At 53.1% G+C, this 21956-nt stretch overlaps 2 protein-coding genes across 2 annotated transcripts in view; both read right to left on the bottom strand.

Moving 5' to 3' along the window:
- The window catches only part of OSGIN1 (oxidative stress induced growth inhibitor 1), a 56595-nt gene that overhangs the window by 25816 nt on the left and 8823 nt on the right, over nucleotides 1–21956 (bottom strand).
- LOC116743461 (vegetative cell wall protein gp1-like) lies at nucleotides 7085–10383 on the bottom strand. The gene is made up of 2 exons (XM_032611868.1): nucleotides 9539–10383; nucleotides 7085–9226 (listed from the first exon to the last, which is right to left on the bottom strand). The coding sequence occupies exons 1-2, from the start codon at nucleotides 9805–9807 to the stop codon at nucleotides 8662–8664; spliced, it is 834 nt and encodes a 277-aa protein (XP_032467759.1). The 5' UTR covers nucleotides 9808–10383; the 3' UTR covers nucleotides 7085–8661.

The following is a 21956-nucleotide window of genomic DNA, read 5'->3' as shown; positions in this document are numbered from 1 at the left end:
TCACATTCCAGCTGTATCGAAGGCCCACAGTTCCCTGCACACACGTCATTTCTGTCCTTCTGCGTGGACTGTCTTTTCCACCGGGAGCACACGTCCCTCCGTCGCCCTCCTGCAGGCGGCCGCCTCGTCTTCTCAGATCTAACCAGAGCATCGTGGCGACCTGCCGACGTCTCCCGGGCCCTGACCCGCATCCTTCGGCCCACTTCCACCTGCCCGCTCGAAGCCACCTTGGCCGGGTCTCTTCTGAGCACACCGGGTTTGCACCATGGGAGGGATGCCACACAGTCAGGGCAGCCCCTTCCTCCCAGCTCCTCAGAGCCCAGCAGGACGCCCGGCACACAGGAGGCCGCGGTAAATGTGCAGTAAATGCTCAGCTCCATACAGTAAAGCCCACACATCCAAAGTGTGCACCCCCGTGTGACCCCCACTCAGGGGAAGACATGGAACACGCCCAGCTCTGTCCGACTTTTGTCCCCTGAGGTTAGTGGTGCCTGTTCTTGAACTTGACATCAAAGGAACCACACAGAATGTTCTCTCTCGCGTTTGCCGTCCTTTGCTCGCTCCGGACTCCAGCCCTGAGAGGCACATTCCTTGGCCCTGAATCCTGCTGCCTCGGTGGCCAGCGACCTTGGCAGCCCCTGCCTGATTGATTTCCTCCCTCTTCCAAGATTTCTCTTCCCCTTCTGTCCTCAGCCCGGGTCAGGGCTTTGTCAGCAAGTCCCTGCTTCCTAAGCGGGAGAGGCGTTTTCTTCCTGTTATCAGCAAGTTATCTTTGAAATTCAGGGACCCAAGCTGTGCCACTGCCCTGGTCCTACGCGCATGGGGTTCCTGGGCAACGTCCCTGTTTCCTGTGCCTCACTGCATCCCCTCTTTGCAACGAGCTGGTGGTTTAATCACTGTAAGCTCTGGCCCGTGCACATCACCTTGGCCCACCTGGCCACACTTCTGAGCCGAATTCTCCAAGTGGGGTCCCAGAGCAGGAGATGCTCAGCTTCGTACAGTAAAGCCCACATCAGCACCAACCACCTGCCAACTCAGAGATGCAAGTTCTCAGGCTCCACTCCAGACTCACTCTCTGGGACAAACTCACTGCTTCTTTCCTTTATTCTCATAGTCACAGCACCTCTGGCCCCAGATGTGTGGGTGTCTGCCCTCAGCGACTGAGTCAGACCCCAGCTGCGTGTCCTACAATTCAATTCTGCCACCAACCAGAGATGGAACAGACCCCACAAGTTAGGGGCGCAGTCCCTGCTGCCCCACTTAGACGCCAGGCACAAGCCGTGGGTCCCCAGGCCACCCACACTTCTGTCTGCCTTGGCCACAAATCAGAGGTTCCCACGACGCCCTCCCTGGCTTCACTTATTTGCTAGAGGGAACCCGGGAAGACAGTTTACTTACTATTGTTGATTTATTACAAAGGATGTTTTAACGGATACACATGAACAGGCAGACGAAGAGACAGACGGGAAGTCTGGAAGGATCCTGAGCACAGGAGTTTCTGTCCCCTGTGGAGCTGGCGTGCGTCACCCTCCCGGCATGGGGACACGTTCACTGATCTGGCAGCTCTCCAAACCCCATACTTTAGGGATTTTTATGGAGGCTTCATCGCGGAGGCACGATCGATTGTTGACTCCCCGGCCCCTCTCCCCTCCCTGGACGAAGGCGGTGGGGCTGAAAGCTCCAAGGTTCCCATCGTGGTCCTGGTGACCAGCCCCCTCCTGAAGCCGTCCCCGAGGCCACCCAGGGTCGCCTCATTAGAACAAAAGATGCTCCCCTCACCCAGGAAATTCCAAGGGATTTGGAAGTTCTGCGTCCAGAAGTGGGGGTCAGAGATCAACCGTTAGTATAAAACATGCTCCTAGCATTTCATCATGTAGGAAATGACAAAGGTTTTAGGAGCTCTGGCCAGGAGGCAGGGATGAGGACCAAAATACATATGTCTTATTATATCACGATATCACGCTCACTGAATCAGAAACTTGCGGGTGAGGCTTGGCAATCTGTGTTCCCACAAACCCTCTGGGGGTTCTGATGCAGCTCAAGTGTGAGAACCACTGATTCCTGGCTTGTGAACATGTTGGTGATGAATCGATCAAAATGGGAACACAAATTCCCTGGAGTAGAAGTATGCCATCATTACTCTAGAAATTGCGAAGGGGTTCTGGAGCTCAGGGCTGACGTGGTTAGCTCTGTCATCAGAGCACCAGCCCGAGCCTCCTTGGTCACAGACGCCTGCCCCACGTGGAGGGTGATCCGGATCACAAGGTGTCTTTTGTCTCCCCGAGAGCAGGGGCCTGGCGTGCCAATTATCTTCCACTGGCTTCTCCCAGATCCATGCCCTCCCTTCTCTGTCCTGCTGTGAGCCCTGGGAGGCTGAGGCCCTAGCCAGCTGCTTCTGGTTGGATTTGATCGAAGGGAGAGGCAGGCAGGAGGCAGGAGGTCAGAGGACAGGAGGAGGGAGCATTCAGGGCAGACGTTGCACAACCAGCTACAAGGGGTGAACCAGCCCCAACTGGCAGTGTTTGCCAACTTCTGCGGTGTAAATGCTCCCACCACGGTCAATTTCAAGTCACCCCCATGACAGGTCTGCCCGCAGAGTTGGGGAGAGATGTGCAGGAGTATTTCCAGATGCATCCATGTAGGGAACCTCACGACCACAGCTCGTAGCGAAATGGAGCAAAGTCATTAAGGAGTGATGAATTTTGAGTAGGTGTTATCTTTGCTTTGAGTATAATTTATTAATTGTAAGTTCATATAATTTAATTCTCAATAATGGGAGTGCTTAACAACTGGTTCACAGAATTTCTGAAGGCTTGACAGTCGGCTCTCATAGGCAGGCAGGCCACTGGGCTGGGAGACACTTCCTCAGTCGGCCTGTCTGGAGCGCCCTCTGTGGCCTGGCTCCAGCCCTGTGATTCCTCCTCGTGGTCTGGCTCTCTCCCGGCTCCAGAGATGCTCTCTCCCCCTGCCTCTTTAGCCTGGGGAGAACTCAGTGTCTCTCCTTGTGCCCTGGCTGGGTGGCCCAGAGGTGGTGTCCTGGGGGTGGGAGACAATGAAGCAGAAGCCCATCCCTGCCTGAACCCCGGCTCACTTCCATTTCTTTCAGTTATCAACGTTCTGCATAGGATGTCAGCGTAAGAAATGATTCTGAGACCAGAGGCCAGAAACCCGGGGTGAGGGTGGTCGGGGGGCGGGGGGTCCGGTGAGCTTCTGGAGGACAGAAAGGGACTCAGCATAAGCGCCCGCATCCCTCGGGCATCGCGGGTGGGCGCGGCGGCGGGAACCCTCTCGGGAGGTGCTGTGGCCGCATCTGTCACGATGACAGCGCACATGGCCTTGACCTGGCAATGCCTCGGGAGGTATTTGTCTTAGAGGCAGCCTCGCACCTGTGTGAAATGATGTTTGCCTTGAGTTATCCACTACAGCATTGTTTAGAAGAAAACGGGACACGGCCCAAGTGCCAATGGTCAAGAGACTCGTCAAATAGGTTTTGGCACGTTCTTACAGTAGAATATGTTGCAGCCATTATTTTGGGCATGACACAAAAGGTTCTCCGTGACTGCAGGTGAAAACAGGACATCAGGATGGTGGGTAGACTTTGCCTCCATTTGTGCAGGAAAAGAAGGCAGGCAGGGAGGGCGATGGGAGGGGGAGGGGGATGGGAGGAGGGAGGGGATGAGAGGGGAGGGGGAGGGGAGGGGAGGGGGAGGGGGAGGGGGAGGGGAGGGGAGGGGGAGGGGGAGGGGAGGGGAGGGGGAGGGGGAGGGGAGGGGGAGGGGAGGGGGATGGGGAGGGGAGGGGGAGGGGAGGGGAGGGGGAGGGGGAGGGGAGGGGGATGGGAGGGGGAGGGGAGGGGGAGGGGATGGGAGGAGGGAGGGCGATGGGAGGAGGGAGGGGGATGGGAGGAGGGAGGCGATGGGAGGAGGGAGGCGATGAGAGGGGAGGGGGAGGGAGAGGATGGGAGGAGGGAGGGGGATGGGAGGAGGGAGGGCGATGGGGAGGGGGAGGGGGATGGGAGGGGGAGGGGGAGGGGGATGGGAGGAGGGAGGGGGATGGGAGGGGGAGGGTGATGGGAGGAGGGAGGGGGAGGGGGGGAGGGGGACGGGAGGGGGAGGGGAGGGGGATGGGGAGGGGAGGGGGAGGGGGATGGGAGGAGGGAGGGCGATGGGAGGGGGATGGGGATGGGAAGGGAGGGGGAGGGGAGGAGGGAGTGGTAAGAGGGGAAGGACGGGTCTGCTGCCTGGGAGGACACGCCAGCACCTGCAGCAGGTGTGTGAGTGGGGACCTGCCTGGCTGGGGGCTGATTTCTCACCATAAACCCACTGGCACTTGCTGGATGCTGAGCCAGTTTCCTGTACTATCTGGTCAATAAATAGATACAATTCAAACAGGACTGAATACGGGTTCCTGAAACTTAACAGATGCCTCTTCCTGTTCGTTCTCAACTCGGCCTCACCACCCTGGACCCCTGAACTTGAGTTAGGCCGGCCCCCCGACCCCCTGCTGAATGAGCAGGGTGGGGGCACCCAGCCGAGGCCCTCCAGGAGCCCCGGCTTGGCAGGAGGGACCCTGCGGCGGTGACTTCTCTCTCCTGCTAGGGTTTCATGTCCACCCTGCCCTAACCCTCCGCTCAGCTCCGTGGGCGGAGCATGGCGGCGCCCGCCTGAGAAGAGGGACGCGAGAGCTGGGTACAGAGTGATGCGCCCACAGCCATGCCCAGGATTCGGGCGGGGAGGGGTGGGGACCATATCTGCCTCGTACACCCTGCAGCATCTGCGCCCGGCTCAGGGTAGGCTGGCAACGTCTCTGATTGACTGACCGCTGGACAAGGACCCAGCTGCTCTCGGCTGAAGCGGTCCTTGCAGTGAAGGCAGGCTGATTCAGGCGTTTTGGCCTTCCTTTCTTGGAGGGAGGGTGGTTTCCACCCCGACGCGTCTGATGCCCAGGTGTAGGGGGATGGCTTTACAGCAGCATTTCCCAAACTCACTGGCCACTCACCCTTTATTCAAGGTGCGTTTTGCAGAACTAGTGTTCCCTGGAACACACTTTGGGAACCCTGGGTTAGACGGTTATATAAATAACCACTGTCACCCTTAGAGGCCTGGGCGCTGGGGTTTTAAAAGATTCCCCAGGTGATTCTCACGTGCAGCCAGGGTTGAGAATCACCGCTCCAGAGCTAGGTTCAGTGGGTGGGGCCAGAGGATGGTCCTTTGTACTGTGATCCTGGGTCACACCAATGAGGGCATCACCTACAGAACGTGGGAGGTGGCGGTCCTGCTTGATTCAGCACTGATCAATAATCAACGGGAAGGGAAAGGCTCTCTGAGGAAGTGATGTTTCCACTAAGACCGGAAGGATAGGTGAGGAGCCTCCAGGCAGAGGGGACAGCACTGACGGACACCCTGGGGCTGGGACGGCCTGGTGAGCGTGAGGGTGACAGTGGGACCAAGGGTGCCGAGTGCTGGGGGGGAAGAGGGGGGTGTTGGGGAGGAGGGTGGAGGCCCAACCACAAAGAGCTCTGAGAGGCAGTGTGCTGAGGAACTTGCCTCAGGGGCGCTTCCGAGCTGTGTGGCCTGGGCCAAGTGACTCAACCACTCTGGGCCTCAGTCTCCCCAAAGGTAACAGGAGGATAAAAGCAGCAACCCCGGCTCACGGGGAGCCCTGCAGAAAGGCTGGCCTCCGCCACCGCCAGCATCATCACATCATCATTATTCATGGAGGCGCCCAGGAGGCAGAGCCAGCCTAGAAACAAGGCCACAGGGTGGGGGTGGGGGGCGGGTCTGGGGTTCTGGGTCTTCTCCATCCCGACTGCCCCCTCCCGCCTCTCCCTGCGTACACACCCCCATGTGCAAGTGTCTGCGCTGGCAGGGGCGCGGGATCTGGATCCCTTCCAGGCCCCCCCACGGGGAGCTTCTGTGTCTCTAATGCTGTGACCACATTCCTGGAGAGGAGGCTCGGCACCCCGCCCACCCCTGCAGGCGGGGAAGCGGGCATCCCTTCCTGCGATCCTCCTGGCTCTGGCCGGGACTGGGTGGGGCAGGGCCCTGGGCGGGGGCCTGACTCCGTGCCCCAGCCCTCTGGGCCCCAGCAGGCAGCGACTGGCAGAGGGAGGATGCAGCCAGGTGGAGAAGGGGGGACTCAAGAGGCAGGACCTGCCTGGCCACCTCGGCTCCCTGCACTGGGAAGCCCGCCCTTCCCCGGGTGCCAGAGCCGGTTCCCCCCTCTTCCCCGCCGACCCCTCCCCCTCCCCCCCCCCCTCCCCAGAGCTGCTCTTCCTTCCTTCCAGCTGCTCAGAGGCAACCTTTACACCCCGACTCAATCAGCAGATCCCACCCGCTGTACCTGCAAATGTGTTTGGACTTTGACCACTTGACACCACCCCAGCTGCTGCCACATCTCTGCCCTGTGTTGCTGCAGAGCCTTCTAACTAAACCGGCCCAGCCTCCACGCAGCAGCTAGGACAGTCGCATCAAACAAAGCTGGGGGGGGGGGGGGAGGGGGGAGGGGAGTGGGGAGAGGGAGCGGGGAGAGGGAGGGGGCCCTAGCCTTGCAACGACTTCCCTCTCACCTGGGGTGTAAACCAGTCCTTTGCGACCTGGCATCACCCGTCTGATCTCCTCTCCCGCCTCTCTGCCTTCCTGGGCCTCCCCCAGGCTTGCTCCCACCACGGGGCCTTTGCACTTGCCGTGCCCTGGGCCTACGATGCTCTTTCCTCGGACATGCACGTGCCTTGTTCCTCCAGTCCATGTGGGTCTCTGCTCATATGTCTTCTCAGTGGCCAGAGCACTCTGTATAAAACAACAGCTCCTGGGACTTCCCTGGAGGTTCAGTGGTAAAGAATCTTCCCTACGATGCAGGGGACTCGGGTTCGATCCCCGGTCAGGGAACTAAGACCCCACATGCTGCAGGGCAACTAAGCCGGCGCGCCACAACTACTGAGCCTGCGTGCCGCAAACCACAGAGCCCACAAGCCCTGGAGCCCGTGCGCCACAACAAGAGACGAGAAAACCGGCATGCCACAACTAGAGAGAAGCCCGCGCACCACAATGAAAGATCCCACGTGCCGCAGCTAAGACCCGATGCAGCCAAAAATAAATAAATAAATCTTAAAATAAAAAAAAAAAAGCAGCTCCTACCCTCCTCATGCAGCTGTCTCTCGCCACACAGCCCTCGCCAGCACTGACACACTACACACTTACTTGCTCGTTTGCTTGTCTGGATCCCCACACTGGGATGCCAGTTCCCAGAGGGCAGGGTGTTTTCTGTTCTGTTCCCTGGTGGATCACAAATGCCTAGGATAGGGCCTGGCACGTAGGTGTTCCATAAATACCACTGCATGAATTGGGCCTAAGAGTACTCCTTAAGCGAGGGACAATTAAGACCAGAGGCTCCTGGGTTCCTTCCTCTGGGGCTGACCTTTCTGTTCCTGGAGACATGACATCAGAGGCGTCAGCTCTTCCAGGGCACCTTCAAACCCCTGGCTCCCTGGGAGTGTCGACTGGCCTTCAGGTTTCTCATCTGTAAATGAGGGGGTCAGCCTGGGCTCCTCCCCTGGGACTTTCCATCTCAGACATTCTGGACCTGCTCTTCCCATCCCCCCATCCATTCTAATATCCAGGGGCTTGGGAGTGTGCAACAGGAATTGGCGGTCAAGATGTAAGCTGAGCCACATGAACTGCTGCCAGGCAAACCCCATGTGTCTCCACATCTTTGTTTAGACGTCATCACATCTCGGGGAGAGGAAACTGGAGGAGTGGGTGGAATGGTGGCCTCCCAAAAGATACATCCAAGTCCTATAACCCCAGAAACTTACGAATGCGGCCAATTGAGAAAAAAGGGTCTTTGCAGATCAAAGTTAATCAAGGTAAGGATGTTGAGATGAGATCATTTGGATTTAGTGTGGCCCTAAATCCAATGACAATTGTCCCTGTCACAGAGAGGGAGATCTGACAGGGAGGGCCTTGTGACCGCAAAGGCAGGGCCTAGAGTGATACAGTCACAAGCCAAGGGAGGACGCTCGGCAGAGCCTGAGGGGTGGTGCCCTGCCTACGCCCTGATCCGGGGCTCTGGCCCCGGGAACGTGAGAGAACACATTTCTGTTGTGTTAAGACGCCCAGTTTGTGGTCCTTTGCTACGGCTGTCCCAGAAAGCTCCCACAGGAGGGATTGCAGGGGATTAAAGCCTGCGGGGAGGGGACTGTCGAGGATTACCTTTCCCTCCAAGTTTCAGCTCTGGGCTTTCAGCCTGGTCCCACCCGACTGCCCGGCCGCTCCCGGCACTGGGATTGGGGTGGGGTGCGTTGGGCAGGGAGCTTTCCGGGTACAGGACCACCTCCCCTGGGCAACGCCCCGGCAACGCCCGGGCAACGCCTGTGCATGGTGTTTGCCCGAGGTGGAGCCCAGCGAGGCGGGGCACACAGGGCAGCACGTGGGGTGCGGCCCGGCTCTGCGTGAGCTCAGCTGCCGGTGGCGGTGGTCCGGAAGCCCCAGGAGCTCTGCTGTCAGCCTTGGAGGCCAGCCATTTAAACCAGAACAGATCGTGGGAGTGGTGTTCTACCAGACACCCGGAGGCGGGGCTCTCCCCAGGAGGATGGGGTCGGGGGGCACCATTTACAGATGACTCACCCCAACCCCGGGGGCTCAGCGCCTCAGCTGCATCACATCACGGGGCATCTCGGCTTCCCCACCGGGAAGCTGCGGTTACAGGCATTTCACAGACGAGGAAACGGACGCTGCGCAACCTTCCCAAAGCGACCCCCGCAGAAAGTGGCAGGGCTGGGGCCAGGACCCAGTGGGGCCGCAGCATCCTCTGTCGGGGGGGCGGGGGGAGGACTGGCTGGGACCTTGGACCTCCCTGGGGGCTGCGGTTCCTCTGCAGGACTCGAGGTGGGCCCCCGCCGTGAAGCACGCGGTCTCCTGGGGGAGCTGTTTCGCCAGAGACTGAGTCAGAGCGCCCGGGCCTGTCTCCACCAGCCGGACACAGGGCCAAGGTGGGCGCCATTGGCCTAGGAGGACAGAGGCAGGGAGGGAGGCCTGGCCACCCTCTCCCTCGGCCCCGGAGTGGCAGGGGCGTGGGCACACTGGTGAGGGCTGCTTCTTGCGGAGGGTCCACAGGCGTCTGTGAGCAGCTGGCGCTCTGAGGAGCCCCGGCTCCGGGCTGAGATGGGAGTGATGGTGGCCACTTACGTGGGCTGATGACAAGGGACGATGACGGGTCCTGGCACCTTCTGCACGGAGGGGGGGGTGGGGGGTGGAGTGTGCTAGGGCCTCCAGAGGGAGCTCCCGTCACCCTCGCAGGGGAGGGACCAGAGTTAGCCCATTTTACTGCTGGGGATACTGAGGCTCAGGGGTCACAGCACTCTCCCCAGATCGCGTGACGGCAAGTACAGCTCGGGGGCTCCCGCCCAGGCCCCCTGACTCCACAGCCCACGGGCTTAACCCTCCTCGCTCCGGGGCCACGGGGCCACGGGGTCTGGCCGCCACCTCTCTGGAGGTCCCCTCCTCCCTGGCCCCTTCTCGCCACAGGCCGCTTTCCCTACCTGGTGACAAGTAAGGCTGGGTTTGCAGGGCTGACAGGTGACCAGCGCTGGCTGGGAAGGAGTGGGCACAGTGGAGCTGGTCCTCCCCTGGGGACACTCCGCCAACCTGGATGTGGCATCAGGGGAGCAGGGGGACAGGAGGCCAGGCTGGCCTGTTTGTCGCATCGCAAAGTCCTACCCTGGGCGGGTGGGGGGAAGCCTGGACAGCCTCTGCCCCAGGGTCCTGCCTGGGCCCCGCTCCCTCCCTCGCAGCACCTCCACCAGAGCATCCTCGGCCTCAAGGGGGGCACCCTGAAAATGGGCGCCTCTTGCCAAGGTGAGCCCGACGCAAGGGGAGGTGGGCGAGAGGCCCCACAGTTGGATGGTTCAGAGCTCTGGTCTCGGGGGCAGACATCACCACGGCCAGCCCCCCACCACCTGCTCGCAGCGTGGCCTGCAAGACCCGCCTCCTCATTTGTAGCGTGGGCGAGCACCGGGCACCCTCCAGACCCAGGATGGGGCAGACGTCCCTCTATTTACTGGAGGTTTCTGGATGGAGCTGCTAAAGGAAAAGCGAGATCGCGGCTCATTCCCGAAGGAGGCTGCCAGAGCCAGGAGAACCCGGAGCATCACCACCATGCAAGCTGCTGCCCCAAGGGCAGAGGTGAGGACGAACCAAGAGGAGGAAGGAGGCTGCTCACTGCCATTCGGAAAGGCCTGCAAACCACCTCGTCCAACGTTCCCGAACTTCCCCCACATGCAGACTCAGAGAATATTAACAAACCAAAAGTCTCACTTGGAATGCCAGTAGGGAAACTTCTAAATTAAAAAAACGTATTTTCTACAGATGGCCAATCGGCACATGAAAAGACCCTCAACATCACTAATCATTAGAGAAATGCAAATCAGAACTACAGTGTGGTGTGACCTCACACCGGTCAGAATGGCCGTCACCAAAAAGCCTACACGTGGAGGAGCTTCAAGATGGCGGAAGAGTAAGACGCGGAGGTCGCCTTCCTCCCCACAGGTACATCAGAAATACGTCTACACGTGGAACAACTCCTACAGAACACCTACTGAACGCTGGCAGGAGACCTCAGACCTCCCAAAAGGCAAGAAACTCCCCACGTACCTGGGTAGGGCAAAAGAAAAAAGGAAAAACAGAGACCAAAGAACAGGGACGGGACCTGCACCAGTGGGAGGGAGCTGTGAAGGAGGAAAAGTGTGCACACACTAGGAAGCACCTTCGCGGGCGGAGACAGCGTGGTGGAGGGGGAAAGCTTCGAAGCCGCGGAGAAGAGCACAGCAACAGGGGTGCGGCGGGCAAAGCGGAGAGACTCCCCGCACAGAGGATCGGTGCCGACCGGCACTCACCAGCCCGAGAGGCTCGTCCGCTCACCCGCCGGGGCGGGCGGGGCTGGGAGCTGAGGCTCCGGCTTCGGTCGGATCCCAGGGAGAGGACGGGGGTTGGCGGCGTGAACACAGCCTGAAGGGGGTTAGTGCACCACGGCTATACGGGAGGAGTCCGGGAACAGTCTGGACCTGCCGAAGAGGCAAGAGACTTTTTCTTACCTCTGTTTCCTGGTGCGCGAGGAGAGGGGATTAACAGCGCCGCTTAAAGGAGCTCCAGAGACGGGCGCGAGCCGCGGCTAATAGCGCGGACCCCAGAGACGGGCATGAGACGCTAAGGCTGCTGCTGCCGCCACCAAGAAGCCTGTGTGCGAGCACAGGTCACTCTCCACAACCCCCTTCCGGGAAGCCTGTGCAGCCCGCCACTGCCAGGGTCCCGGGATCCAGGGACAACTTCCCCGGCAGAACGGCGCGCCTCAGGCTGGTGCAACGTCACGCTGGCCTCTGCCTCCGCAGGCCCGCCCGCACGCCGTGCCCCTCCCTCCCTTTCCCCCCCCCCCACCCCCGGCCTGAGTGCGCCAGAGCCTCCTAATCAGCGGCTCCTTTAACCCCTTCCTGTCTGAGCGAAGAACAGACGCCCTGCGGCGACCTACACGCAGAGGCGGGGCCGAATCCAAAGCTGAGCCCAGGGAGCTGTGCGAACAAAGAAGAGAAAGGGAGGGCTTCCCTGGTGGCGCAGTGGTTGAGAGTCCGCCTGCCGATGCAGGGGACATGGGTTTCTGCCCCGGTCCCGGAAGATCCCACATGTCACGGAGCGGCTGGGCCCGTGAGCCATGGCCGCTGAGCCTGCGCGTGCGGAGCCTGTGCTCCGCAGCGGGAGAGGCCACACCAGTGAGAGGCCCGCGTACCGCAAAAAAAAAAAAAAAAAAAAAAAAGAAGAGAAAGGGAAATCTCTCCCAGCAGCCTCAGGAGCAGCGGATTAAAGCTCCACAATCAACTTGATGTACCTGCATCTGTGGAATAGCTGAATAGACAACGAATCATCCCAAATGGAGGAGGTGGACTTTGGGAGCAACGATATATATATATATTTTTTTTTCCCCTTTTTGTCTTTTAGTGAGTGTGTATGTGCATGCTTCTGTGTGAGATTTTGTCTGCATAGCTTTGCTTTTATCATTTGTCCTAGGGTTCTGTCTGTGCATTTTTTTTTTACTTAAAAAATTTTTTTCTTAATAATTATTTTTTATTTAATAACTTTATTTTATCTCCTTTCTTCCTTCCTTCCTTCCCTTCCTTCCTTCCTTCCTTCCTCCCTCCCTCCCTCCCTCCCTTCCTTCCTTCTTTCTTCTCCCTTTTATTCTGAGCCGTGTGGCTGACAGGCTCTTGGTGCTCCAGCCTGGGGTCAGGGCTGTGTCTCTGAGGTGGGAGAGCCAAGTTCAGAACCCTGGTCCACAAGACACCTCCCAGCTCCACGTAATATCAAACGGCGAAAATCTCCCAGAGATCTCCATCTCAACGCCAAGACACAGCTCCACTGAACGACCAGCAAGCTACAGAGCAGGACACCCTGTGCCAAACAACTAGCAAGACAGGAACGCAACCCCACCCATTAGCAGAGAGGCTGCCTCAAATCATAATGACACAGAAATCCCAAAACACACCACCAGACGTGGACCTGCCCACCAGAAAGACAAGATCCAGCCTCATCCACCAGAACACAGGCACTAGTCCCCTCCACCTGGAAGCCTACACAACCCACTGAACAAACTTAGCCACTGGGGACAGACACCAAAAACAACGGGAAACTACGAACCTGCAGCCTGTGGAAAGGAGACCCCAAACACAGTAAGTTAAGCAAAATGAGAAGACAGAGAAACACACAGCAGATGAAGGAGCAAGGCAAAAACCCACCAAACCAAACAAATGAAGAGGAAATAGGCAGTCTACCTGAAAAAGAATGCAGAATAATGACAGTAAAGATGATCTAAAATCTTGGAAACAGAATAGAGAAAATACAAGAAATGTGTAACAAGGACCTAGAAGAACTAAAGAGGAAACAAACAATGATGAACAACACAATAAATGAAATTAAAAATTCTCTAGAATGGATCAATAGCAGAATAACTGAGGCAGAAGAATGGATAAGTGACCTGGAAGATAAAATAGTGGAAATAACTACTGCAGAGCAGAATAAAGAAAAAGAATGAAAAGAATTGAGGACAGTCTCAGAGACCTCAGGGACAATATTAAACGCACCAACATTCAAATTATAGGGGTCCCAGAAGAAGAAGAGAAAAAGAAAGGGACTGAGAAAATATTTGAAGAGATTATAGTTGAAAACTTCCCTAATATGGGAAAGGAAATACTTTATCAAGTCCAAGAAGCACAGAGTCCCATACAGGATAAATCCAAGGTGAAACAGGCCAAGACACATATTAATCAAACTATCAAAAATAAAATGCAAAGAAAAAATATTAAAAGCAGCAAGGGAAACACAACAAATAACACACAAGGGAATCCCCATAAGGTTAACAGCTGATCTTTCAGCAGAAACTCTGCAAGCCAGAAGGGAGTGGCAGGACATATTTAAAGTGATAAAGAAGAAAAACCTACAACCAAGATTACTCTACCAGCAAGGATCTCATTCAGATTTGATGGAGAAATTAAAGCCTTTACAGACAAGCAAAAGCTAAGAGAATTCAGCACCACCAAACCAGCTTTGCAACAAATGCTAAAGGAACTCCTCTAGGCAGGAAACACAAGAGAAGGAAAAGACCTAAAATAACAAACCCAAAACAATTAAGAAAATGGTAATAGGAACATACATATCGATAAATACCTTAAATGTAAATGGATTAAATGCTCCAACCAAAAGACACAGACTGGCTGAATGGATACAAAAACAAAACCCATATATATGCTGTCTACAACAGACCCACTTCAGACCTAGGGACACATACAGACTGAAAGTGAGGGGATGGAAAAACATATTCCATGCAAATGGAAATCAAAAGAAAGCTGAAGTAGCAATTCTCATATCAGACAAAATACTTTAAAATAAAGACTATTACAAGAGACAAAGAAGGACACTACATAATGATCAAGGGATTGATCCAAGAAGAAGATACAACAATTGTAAATATTTATGCACCCAACCTAGGAGCACCTCAATACATAAGGCAAATGCTAACAGCCATAAAAGGGGAAATCGACAGTAACACAATCATTAGGAGGGGACTTTAACACCCCACTTTCACCAATGGATAGATCATCCAAACAGAAAATTAATAAGGAAACACAAGCTTTAAATGATACATTAAACAAGATGGACTTAATTGATATTTATAGGACATTCCATCCAAAAACAACATAATACACATTCTTCTCAAGTGCTCATGGAACATTCTCCAGGATAGATCATATCTTGGGCCACAAATCAAGCCCTGGTAAATTTAAGAAAATTGAAATCATATCAAGTATCTTTTCTGACCACAACACTATGAGACTAGATATCAATTACAGGAAAAAATCTGTAAAAAATCCAAACACATGGAGGCTAAACAATACACTACTTAATAACCAAGAGATCACTGAAGAAATCAAAGAGGAAATCGAAAAAATACCTAGAAACAAATGACAATGACAACACGACTACCCAAAACCTATGGGATGCAGCAAAAGCAGTTCTAAGAGGGAAATTTATAGCAATACAATTCTACCTTAAGAAACAAGAAACATCTCAAATAAACAACCTAACCTACACCTAAAGCAATTAGAGAAAGAAGAATAAAAAACCCCCAAAGTTAGCAGAAGGAAAGAAATCATAAAGATCAGATCAGAAATAATGAAACAGAAATGACGGAAACTATAGCAAAGATCAATAAGACTAAAAGCGGTTCTTTGAGAAGATAAACAAAATTGATAAACCATTAGCCAGACTCATCAAGAAAAAAAGGGAGAAGACGAAAGTCAACAGAATTAGAAATTAAAATGGAGAAGTAACACTGACACTGCAGAATACAAAGGATCATGAGAGATTACCACAAGCAACGCTATGTCAATAAAATGAACAACCTGGAAGAAATGGACAAATTCTTAGAAATGCACAACCTTCCGAGACTGAACCAGGAAGAAATAGAAAATATGAACAGACCAATCACAAGCACTGAACTTGAAACTGTGATTAAAAATCTTCCAACAAACAAAAGCCCAGGACCAGATGGCTTCACAGGCGAATTCTATCAAACATTTAGAGAAGAGCTAACACCTTTCCTCTCAAACTCTCCAAAATATAGCAGAGGGAGGAACGCTCCCAAAGTCATTCTATGAGGCCACCATCACCCTGATACCAAACCAGGACAAAGAGTCACAAAGAAGGAAAACTACAGGCCAATATCACTGATGAACATAGATGCAAAAATCCTCAACAAAATACTAGCAAACAGAATCCAACAGCACATTAAAAGGATCATACACCATGATCAAGTGGGGTTTATCCCAGGAATGCAAGGATTCTTCAATATACGCAAATCAATCAATGTGATACACCATATAACAAATTGAAGGAGAAAAACCATATGATCATCTCAATAGATGCAGAGAAAGCTTTTGACAAAATTCAACACCCATTTATGATAAAAACCCTCCAGAAAGTAGGCAGAGAGGGAACTTTCCTCAACATAATAAAAGCCACATATATGACAACCCATAGCCAACATCATCCTCAATGGTGAAAAACTGAAACCATTTCCACTAAGATGAGGAACAAGACAAGGCTGCCCACTCTCACCACTCTTATTCAACATAGTTTTGAAGTTTTAGCCACAGCAATCAGAGAAGAAAAAGAAATAAAAGGAATACAAATGGAAAAGAAGAAGTAAAGCTGTCACTGTTGCAGATGACATGATACCATACATAGAGAGTCCTAAAGATGCTACCAGAAAACTACTAATCAATGAATTGGTAAAGTAGCAGGATACAAATTAATGCACAGAAATCTCTAGCATTCCTATACACTAATGATGAAAAATCTGGAAAGTGAAATTAAGAAAACACTCCCATTAACCATTGCAACAAAGAGAATAAAATAACTAGGAATAAACCTATCTAAGGAGACAAAAGACATGTATGCAGAAAACTATAAGACACTGATGAAAGAAATTAAAGATGATACCAACAGATGGAGAGATATACCATGTTCTTGGATTAGAAGAATCAATATTGTGAAAATGACTATACTACCCAAAGCAATCTACAGATTCAATGCAATCCCTATCAAATTACCAATGGCATTTTTTTACAGAACTAGAAGAAAAAATCTTAAAATTTGTATGGAGACACAAAAGACCCTGAATAGCCAAAGCAGTCTTGAGGGAAAAAGCGGAGCTGGAGGAATCAGGCTCCCTGACTTCAGACTGTACTACAAACCTACAGTAATCAAGACAATATGGTACTGGCACAAAACAGAAATATAGATCAATGGAACAGGATAGAAAGCCCAGAGATAAACCCATGAACATATGGTCACCTTATCTTTTTTTTTTTTTTTAAGGGCTTCAAATGCTTGCTTATTTATTTATTTATTTACTAATTTATTTATTGGCTGTGTTGGGTCTTCATTTCTGTGCGAGGGCTTTCTCCAGTTGTGGCAAGCGGGGGCCACTCTTCATTGCGGTGCACGGGCCTCTCACTATCGCGGCCTCTCTTGTTGTGGAGCACAGGCTCCAGACGCGCAGGAGTTGTGGCTCATGAGGCTAGTTGCTCCGCGGCATGTGGGATCTTCCCAGACCAGGGCTCGAACCCGTGTCCCCTGCATTAGCAGGCAGATTCTCAACCACTGAGCCACCAGGGAAGCCGGGTCACCTTATCTTTGACAAAGGAGGCAGAATATACAGTGGAGAAAAGACAGCCTCTTCAAAAAGTGGTGCTGGGAAAACTGGACAGCATACATGTATAAGTATGAAATTAGAACACTCCCTAACACCATACACAAAAATAACTCAAAATGGATTAAAGACCTAAATGTAAGGCCAGACACTATCAAACTCTTAGAGAAAAACATAGGCAGAACACTCTATGACATAATGACAGCAAGATCCTTTTTGACCCACCTCCTAGAGGAATGGAAATAAAAAGAAAAATAAACAAATGGTACCTAATGAAACTTCAAAGCTTTTGCACAGCAAAGGAAACCATAAACAAGACAAAAAGACAACCCTCAGAATGGGAGAAAATATTTGCAAATGAAGCAACTGACAAAGGATTAATCTCCAAAATTTACAAGCAGCTCATGCAGCTCAATAACAAAAAAACAAACAACCCAATCCAAACATGGGCAGAAGACCTAAACAGACATTTCTCCCAAGAAGATATACAGAGTGCCAACAAACACATGAAAGAATGCTCAATATCATTAATCATTAGGGAAATGCAAATCAAAACTACAGTGAGATATCATCTCACCACGGTCAGAATGGCCATCATCAAAAAAGTCTACAAACAATAAATGCTGGAGAGGGTGTGGAGAAAAGGGAACCCTCTTGCACTGCTGGTGAGAATGTAATTGATACAGCCACCATGGAGAACAGTATGGAGGTTCCTCAAAAAACTAAAAATAGAACTACCATACGACCCAGCAATCCCACTACTGGGCATATACCCTGAGAAAACCATAATTCAAAAAGAGACAGGTACCAAAATGTTCATTGCAGCTCTATTTACAATAGCCAGGACATGGAAGCAACCTAAGTGTCCATCAACAGATGAATGGATAAAGAAGATGTGGCACATATATACAATGGAATATTACTCAGCCATAAAAAGAAACGAAATTGAGTTATTTGTAGTGAGGTGGATGGACCTAGAGTCTGTTATACAGAGTGAAGTAAGTCAGAAAGAGGAAAACAAATACCGTATGCTAACACATATATGTGGAATCTACGAAAAAAAAAAAAAGGTCCTGAAGAACCTAGGGACAAGACGGGAATAAAGACACAGACCTACAAGAGAATGGACTTGACGATATGGGAAGGAGAAGGGTAAGCTGTGACAAAGTGAGGAGAGTGGCATGGACATATATACACTACCAGACGTAAAATAGATCGCTAGTGGGAAGCAGCCGCATAGCACAGGGAGATCAGCTCGGTGCTTTGTGACCGCCTGGAGGGTGGGATAGGGAGGGTGGGAGGGAGGGAGATGCAAGAGAGAAGAGATATGGGAACATATGTATATGTACAACTGAGTCACATTTGTTATAAAGCAGAAACTAACACACCCTTGTAACCCACACCCTTGTAACCTAACACCCAATAAAGATGTTAAAAAAAAAAGTCTACACGTAACAAATGCTGGAGAGGGTGTGGAGAAAAGGGAACCCTCCTACACTGTTGGTGGGAATGTAAATTGGTACAGCCACTATGGAGAACAGTATGGACGTTCCTTAAAAATACTAAAAGTAAAGCTACCATGAGATCCAGCAATCCCACTCCTGGGCATATGGTCCAGACAAAACTGTAATTCAAAAAGATACACGCACCCCTATGTTCACAGCAGCACTATTCACAATAGCCAAGGTTTGTTGTTTGTTTGTTTGCGGTACACGGGCCTCTCACCGTTGTGGCCTCTCCCGTTGCGGAGCACAGGCTCCTGACGCGCAGGCTCAGCGGCCATGGCTCACGGGCCCAGCCGCTCCGCGGCATGTGGGATCTTCCCGGACCGGGACACAAACCCGCGTCCCCTGCATCGGCAGGCGGACCCTCAACCACTGCGCCACCAGGGAAGCCCTACATCTGTTTTATAAACTAAAATGGTGACATTACTTGTTGTAAATTCAGTAATGGCCCCATAGCTCGTAAGTGATGACACCAGGGTTAGAACCCGTATCTGGGTTCAAATAAATTAGGTCCTAACCTCTACTGTCACAGGTAGTCTTTGTGATGACAAAATCGAAGGGAAAAAAGTACTGTAAAGCTACAGTTTTTATGTGTCTGAAGGTCATCCATATAACAATCGTGACAGTACAGTTATGTCTGGGGGTTCCGTGGATGGGGCCGTGGGTTGGGATGGTCAGAAAGTACAGGCGTATCTAACTCATGAACCCGTCCTGGCCTTCTGGGCGGCTACACTTGGGCCTGGCAAATCCCTTGGATTTCTGCCATCGGAAAGGAAGGCCTGACAGTTGAATGATGTGTCTTCCTTGTCGCCTATGCCCTTCTGCCGCTGCAGTCCCCCCTCTGCTCTGAAGCGGCGCTGTGTCTGCCGGTGACACCACAGCCTGCCAACCACTGGTGCTGGGCACAGCGGCCTTTTGATTCAAGGACATAAAGCAAGGGACACGGAGAGTGTTCCTCTGGGCTCGACTGGTGTCACTGCAGGAGTGCAGGTTAAGCTTGGAGAGACAGAGGTGTCACGTGTTTGTTAATAAATTTCTCTCGTGTGTGACGTGTAAGACCCTCAAAAGCCCACGCCCCTGGCAGGCCCCTCCTGCCTGGCTTCAGGCCAGGACTGAGGAGTCCCGTGGCTGTTCAACACATGGACCTTCCTCTTCAGAAGGTCAGCTATCAGCTGCTGCTTTGGAGGGTGGCGGCCTCGTGATCCTGAGGTCTTGGGTAAAAAAGCTTTCAGCGACAAGGCTGTTTTGAGAATTGCAGAAATTGGAACCGAGGGGTTTGGGATGTCCAGTGCTTATTTCAACAAGCTGACCCGTCTCTGTGGTTGCACAGAACCCAGAGAGCGCTGAGTCGTGCAGACAGAAAGGTGCAAATGTTCAGAGTTTAAGGCAGTTGTCGGCGTGGGCTTCCACTGAACACATCTGGGGGCAAGCCTGGGTATTCGGAGGGCCTGATGAAGCTGAGATTACCTGGTGCCCCAAGCCCCCCGCATGCTCGCGTTTGAGGCACCACATTTATGGATGGGCTGCTTCTGCTGCACACCTGAGAGCATCTCGCTGCCCGGCAGACACCATGCTGGCCTTATCTCGTCAAATATCTCAGCGCCGCAGCATGGCCGCTAACACCAGCGTCCGTGCGGGGAGGTGACGTGCAGACCCGTGTGCGAGATTTTTAAGCAAAAGCTTAAATCCAGCGTTTGGCAGAGCTCCGGAAGGCCCACAGAGCCTGGACAGTCCCCCAGCATCACGGCGCCAGCCGCTGGCCACGTGGGGCTGGGGAGCCGCCCATCTCCTGGCCCCGAGGGCAGCTCCTCGCCGGGCTCTGAGTTCTGCCTGCACGTGGCTTTCCTTCCGGCCCTCGGTACTGACCGCTGGCCCCTCGAGATCACATCTGCAGCAACTGACGTCGATAAGCCCAAGGGAAGAGCGCACTGTGTGTGTCCAGAGACAGGGTCCCCCAGAAGTTTCCCGAAGTGTGAGGTGCGCGAATCTGGAGGCTCTTGGACAAAGCCAGCATCTCACTGAATCTTTTTCCGATTCTCATTCTTCCAAAAGTCTTCTGAGGACTTTCTGGATCCTCAAGGGGAACGTCTGTAAGTCTGTCTTGTGCCTTGTCCATCTTTCCCACTCCCTAACGTGCATCTCAGAAGCAACCAAATTTATCTAGAATGATGTAATACTGCTTTGTTTTTAACGTATTATTTTTACTCTTAACTTCTATTTATTGACAGGAAACACTGAGTGTTTCTTTATGGCAGTGATATAAAAATCGCCCTGGTGGTTACCAAACGTCTGAAGTTTGAGGCCACGGCCTCTACATTTAGCGGGAGGGATTTGTGATCTGGGCTCCGTGCCGGAACCAGAAAGCCGTGTCTTGAGTCAGCCTGCACGGTGACCCATCTGAGGGCCTGGGGAGGGGGTGCCCTGGGACATCTGCGAACACGCCCACTCTTGCTCCACTGGAGATGACGACCAGCTCCGGCTGGGGGGGCCCCCAAGAGCCTGCGGGGAAACTTGGTGAAAGCCAGCGGAGCAGCAGGCTGGGACAGCTCAGGTCACTGCAGCGGTTCTGAGCGCTGTCAGCTCCTGTGAGAGGATGGGAGGCCTGCTGTGCGGAATCTGGGTGCAGGTTTCACACCCGCCCGGGGGCTGGGGGTGGCATGTGGGTTTGTTATTTGCTAAGTTGTGATTAAAGTCCCCAAGTTCAGGCTTCCCTGGTGGCGCAGTGGTTAAAAATCCGCCTGCCAATGCAGGGGACATGGGTTCGAGCCCTGGTCCGGAAAGATCCCACATGCCACGGAGCAACTAAGCCCGTGCGCCACAACTACCGAGCTCATGTGCCGCAACTACTGAAGCCTGCGCACCTAGAGCCTGTGCTCCGCAACGAGAAGCCATCACAGTGAGAAGTCCGCGCACCACAACAGAGTAGACGCCGCTCACCTCAACTAGAGAAAGCCCGCGCGCAGCAACGAAGACCCAACGCAGCCAAGAATAAATAAATACATAAATAAATAAATTTATATAAATATAAAAAAAGGCCCCAAGTTCAGGAAAGGGAAAGGCAACACCGCCATCTTGTGGCCAATAGTGTGCACAGCACCCGCGATGCCTGCGGATTGGGATCCAGGTTCAGAACCATTTTTAGCATCAGACAGGTTTCTGACCCTGCTGACAGTGGCAAAGGGGGATTCGTGGCCTCCTTGCCTCTCCAGCCACGGCAGGTCACCACCCACGGAGCCACCACACCTAAGAGCCTGCGTGCCGCAGACACCGTGCTGGGTTCCAGACCTACCTGTCCCCTCAAATCCCCCCTCACAGCCCCAGGACTGGACGCTAACACCAGCATTCCCTGCAGACCTGCCTTCACTGCCAGGCAGGGGACCTGGGGGACACTGTGTAGCTCGGGAGAGGTGGAAGTGGGACTGCGGAGAGAAGCATGTCTTCTAACTTCCCTTTTCTGTGTTTAGAGGGAACTTGCCCTGTAGGTCTCAGGTCACACAGCAGGGCTGTAAGAGCAGCTCCCAGGCCCGTCCCTCTGGGCCTGTGTCTTCAGCTGTCAGTGGGGACAATGGCACTCCTGTAACAGGCCCCCTCGGGGTCTTCAGACTGAATGCAAGTCATCACCCAGAACATGCCTGCACCCAACAGCCCTCCATCGAGGCAGCTGGGATTGTGCTTCCTGGGCAGGAACTGGATTTGGAG

Source organism: Phocoena sinus, chromosome 19 (assembly GCF_008692025.1).
Source record: "Phocoena sinus isolate mPhoSin1 chromosome 19, mPhoSin1.pri, whole genome shotgun sequence".
Lineage (NCBI taxonomy): Eukaryota > Metazoa > Chordata > Mammalia > Artiodactyla > Phocoenidae > Phocoena > Phocoena sinus.
The sequence above is the reverse complement of the archived record's forward strand: the minus strand, read 5'-3'. Positions and strand labels throughout refer to the sequence as shown.

Excerpts from the sequence above, each read along its gene's own strand:
- LOC116743461 (XM_032611868.1), bottom strand. The coding sequence starts at position 9,807 with ATGCTCTGGTGGAGGTGCTGCGAGGGAGGGAGCGGGGCCCAGGCAGGA. Across the intron at positions 9,227-9,538 it reads CCAGCCTTACTTGTCACCAG|AAGGTGCCAGGACCCGTCAT; the intron begins GTAGGGAAAGCG and ends CCCTCCGTGCAG.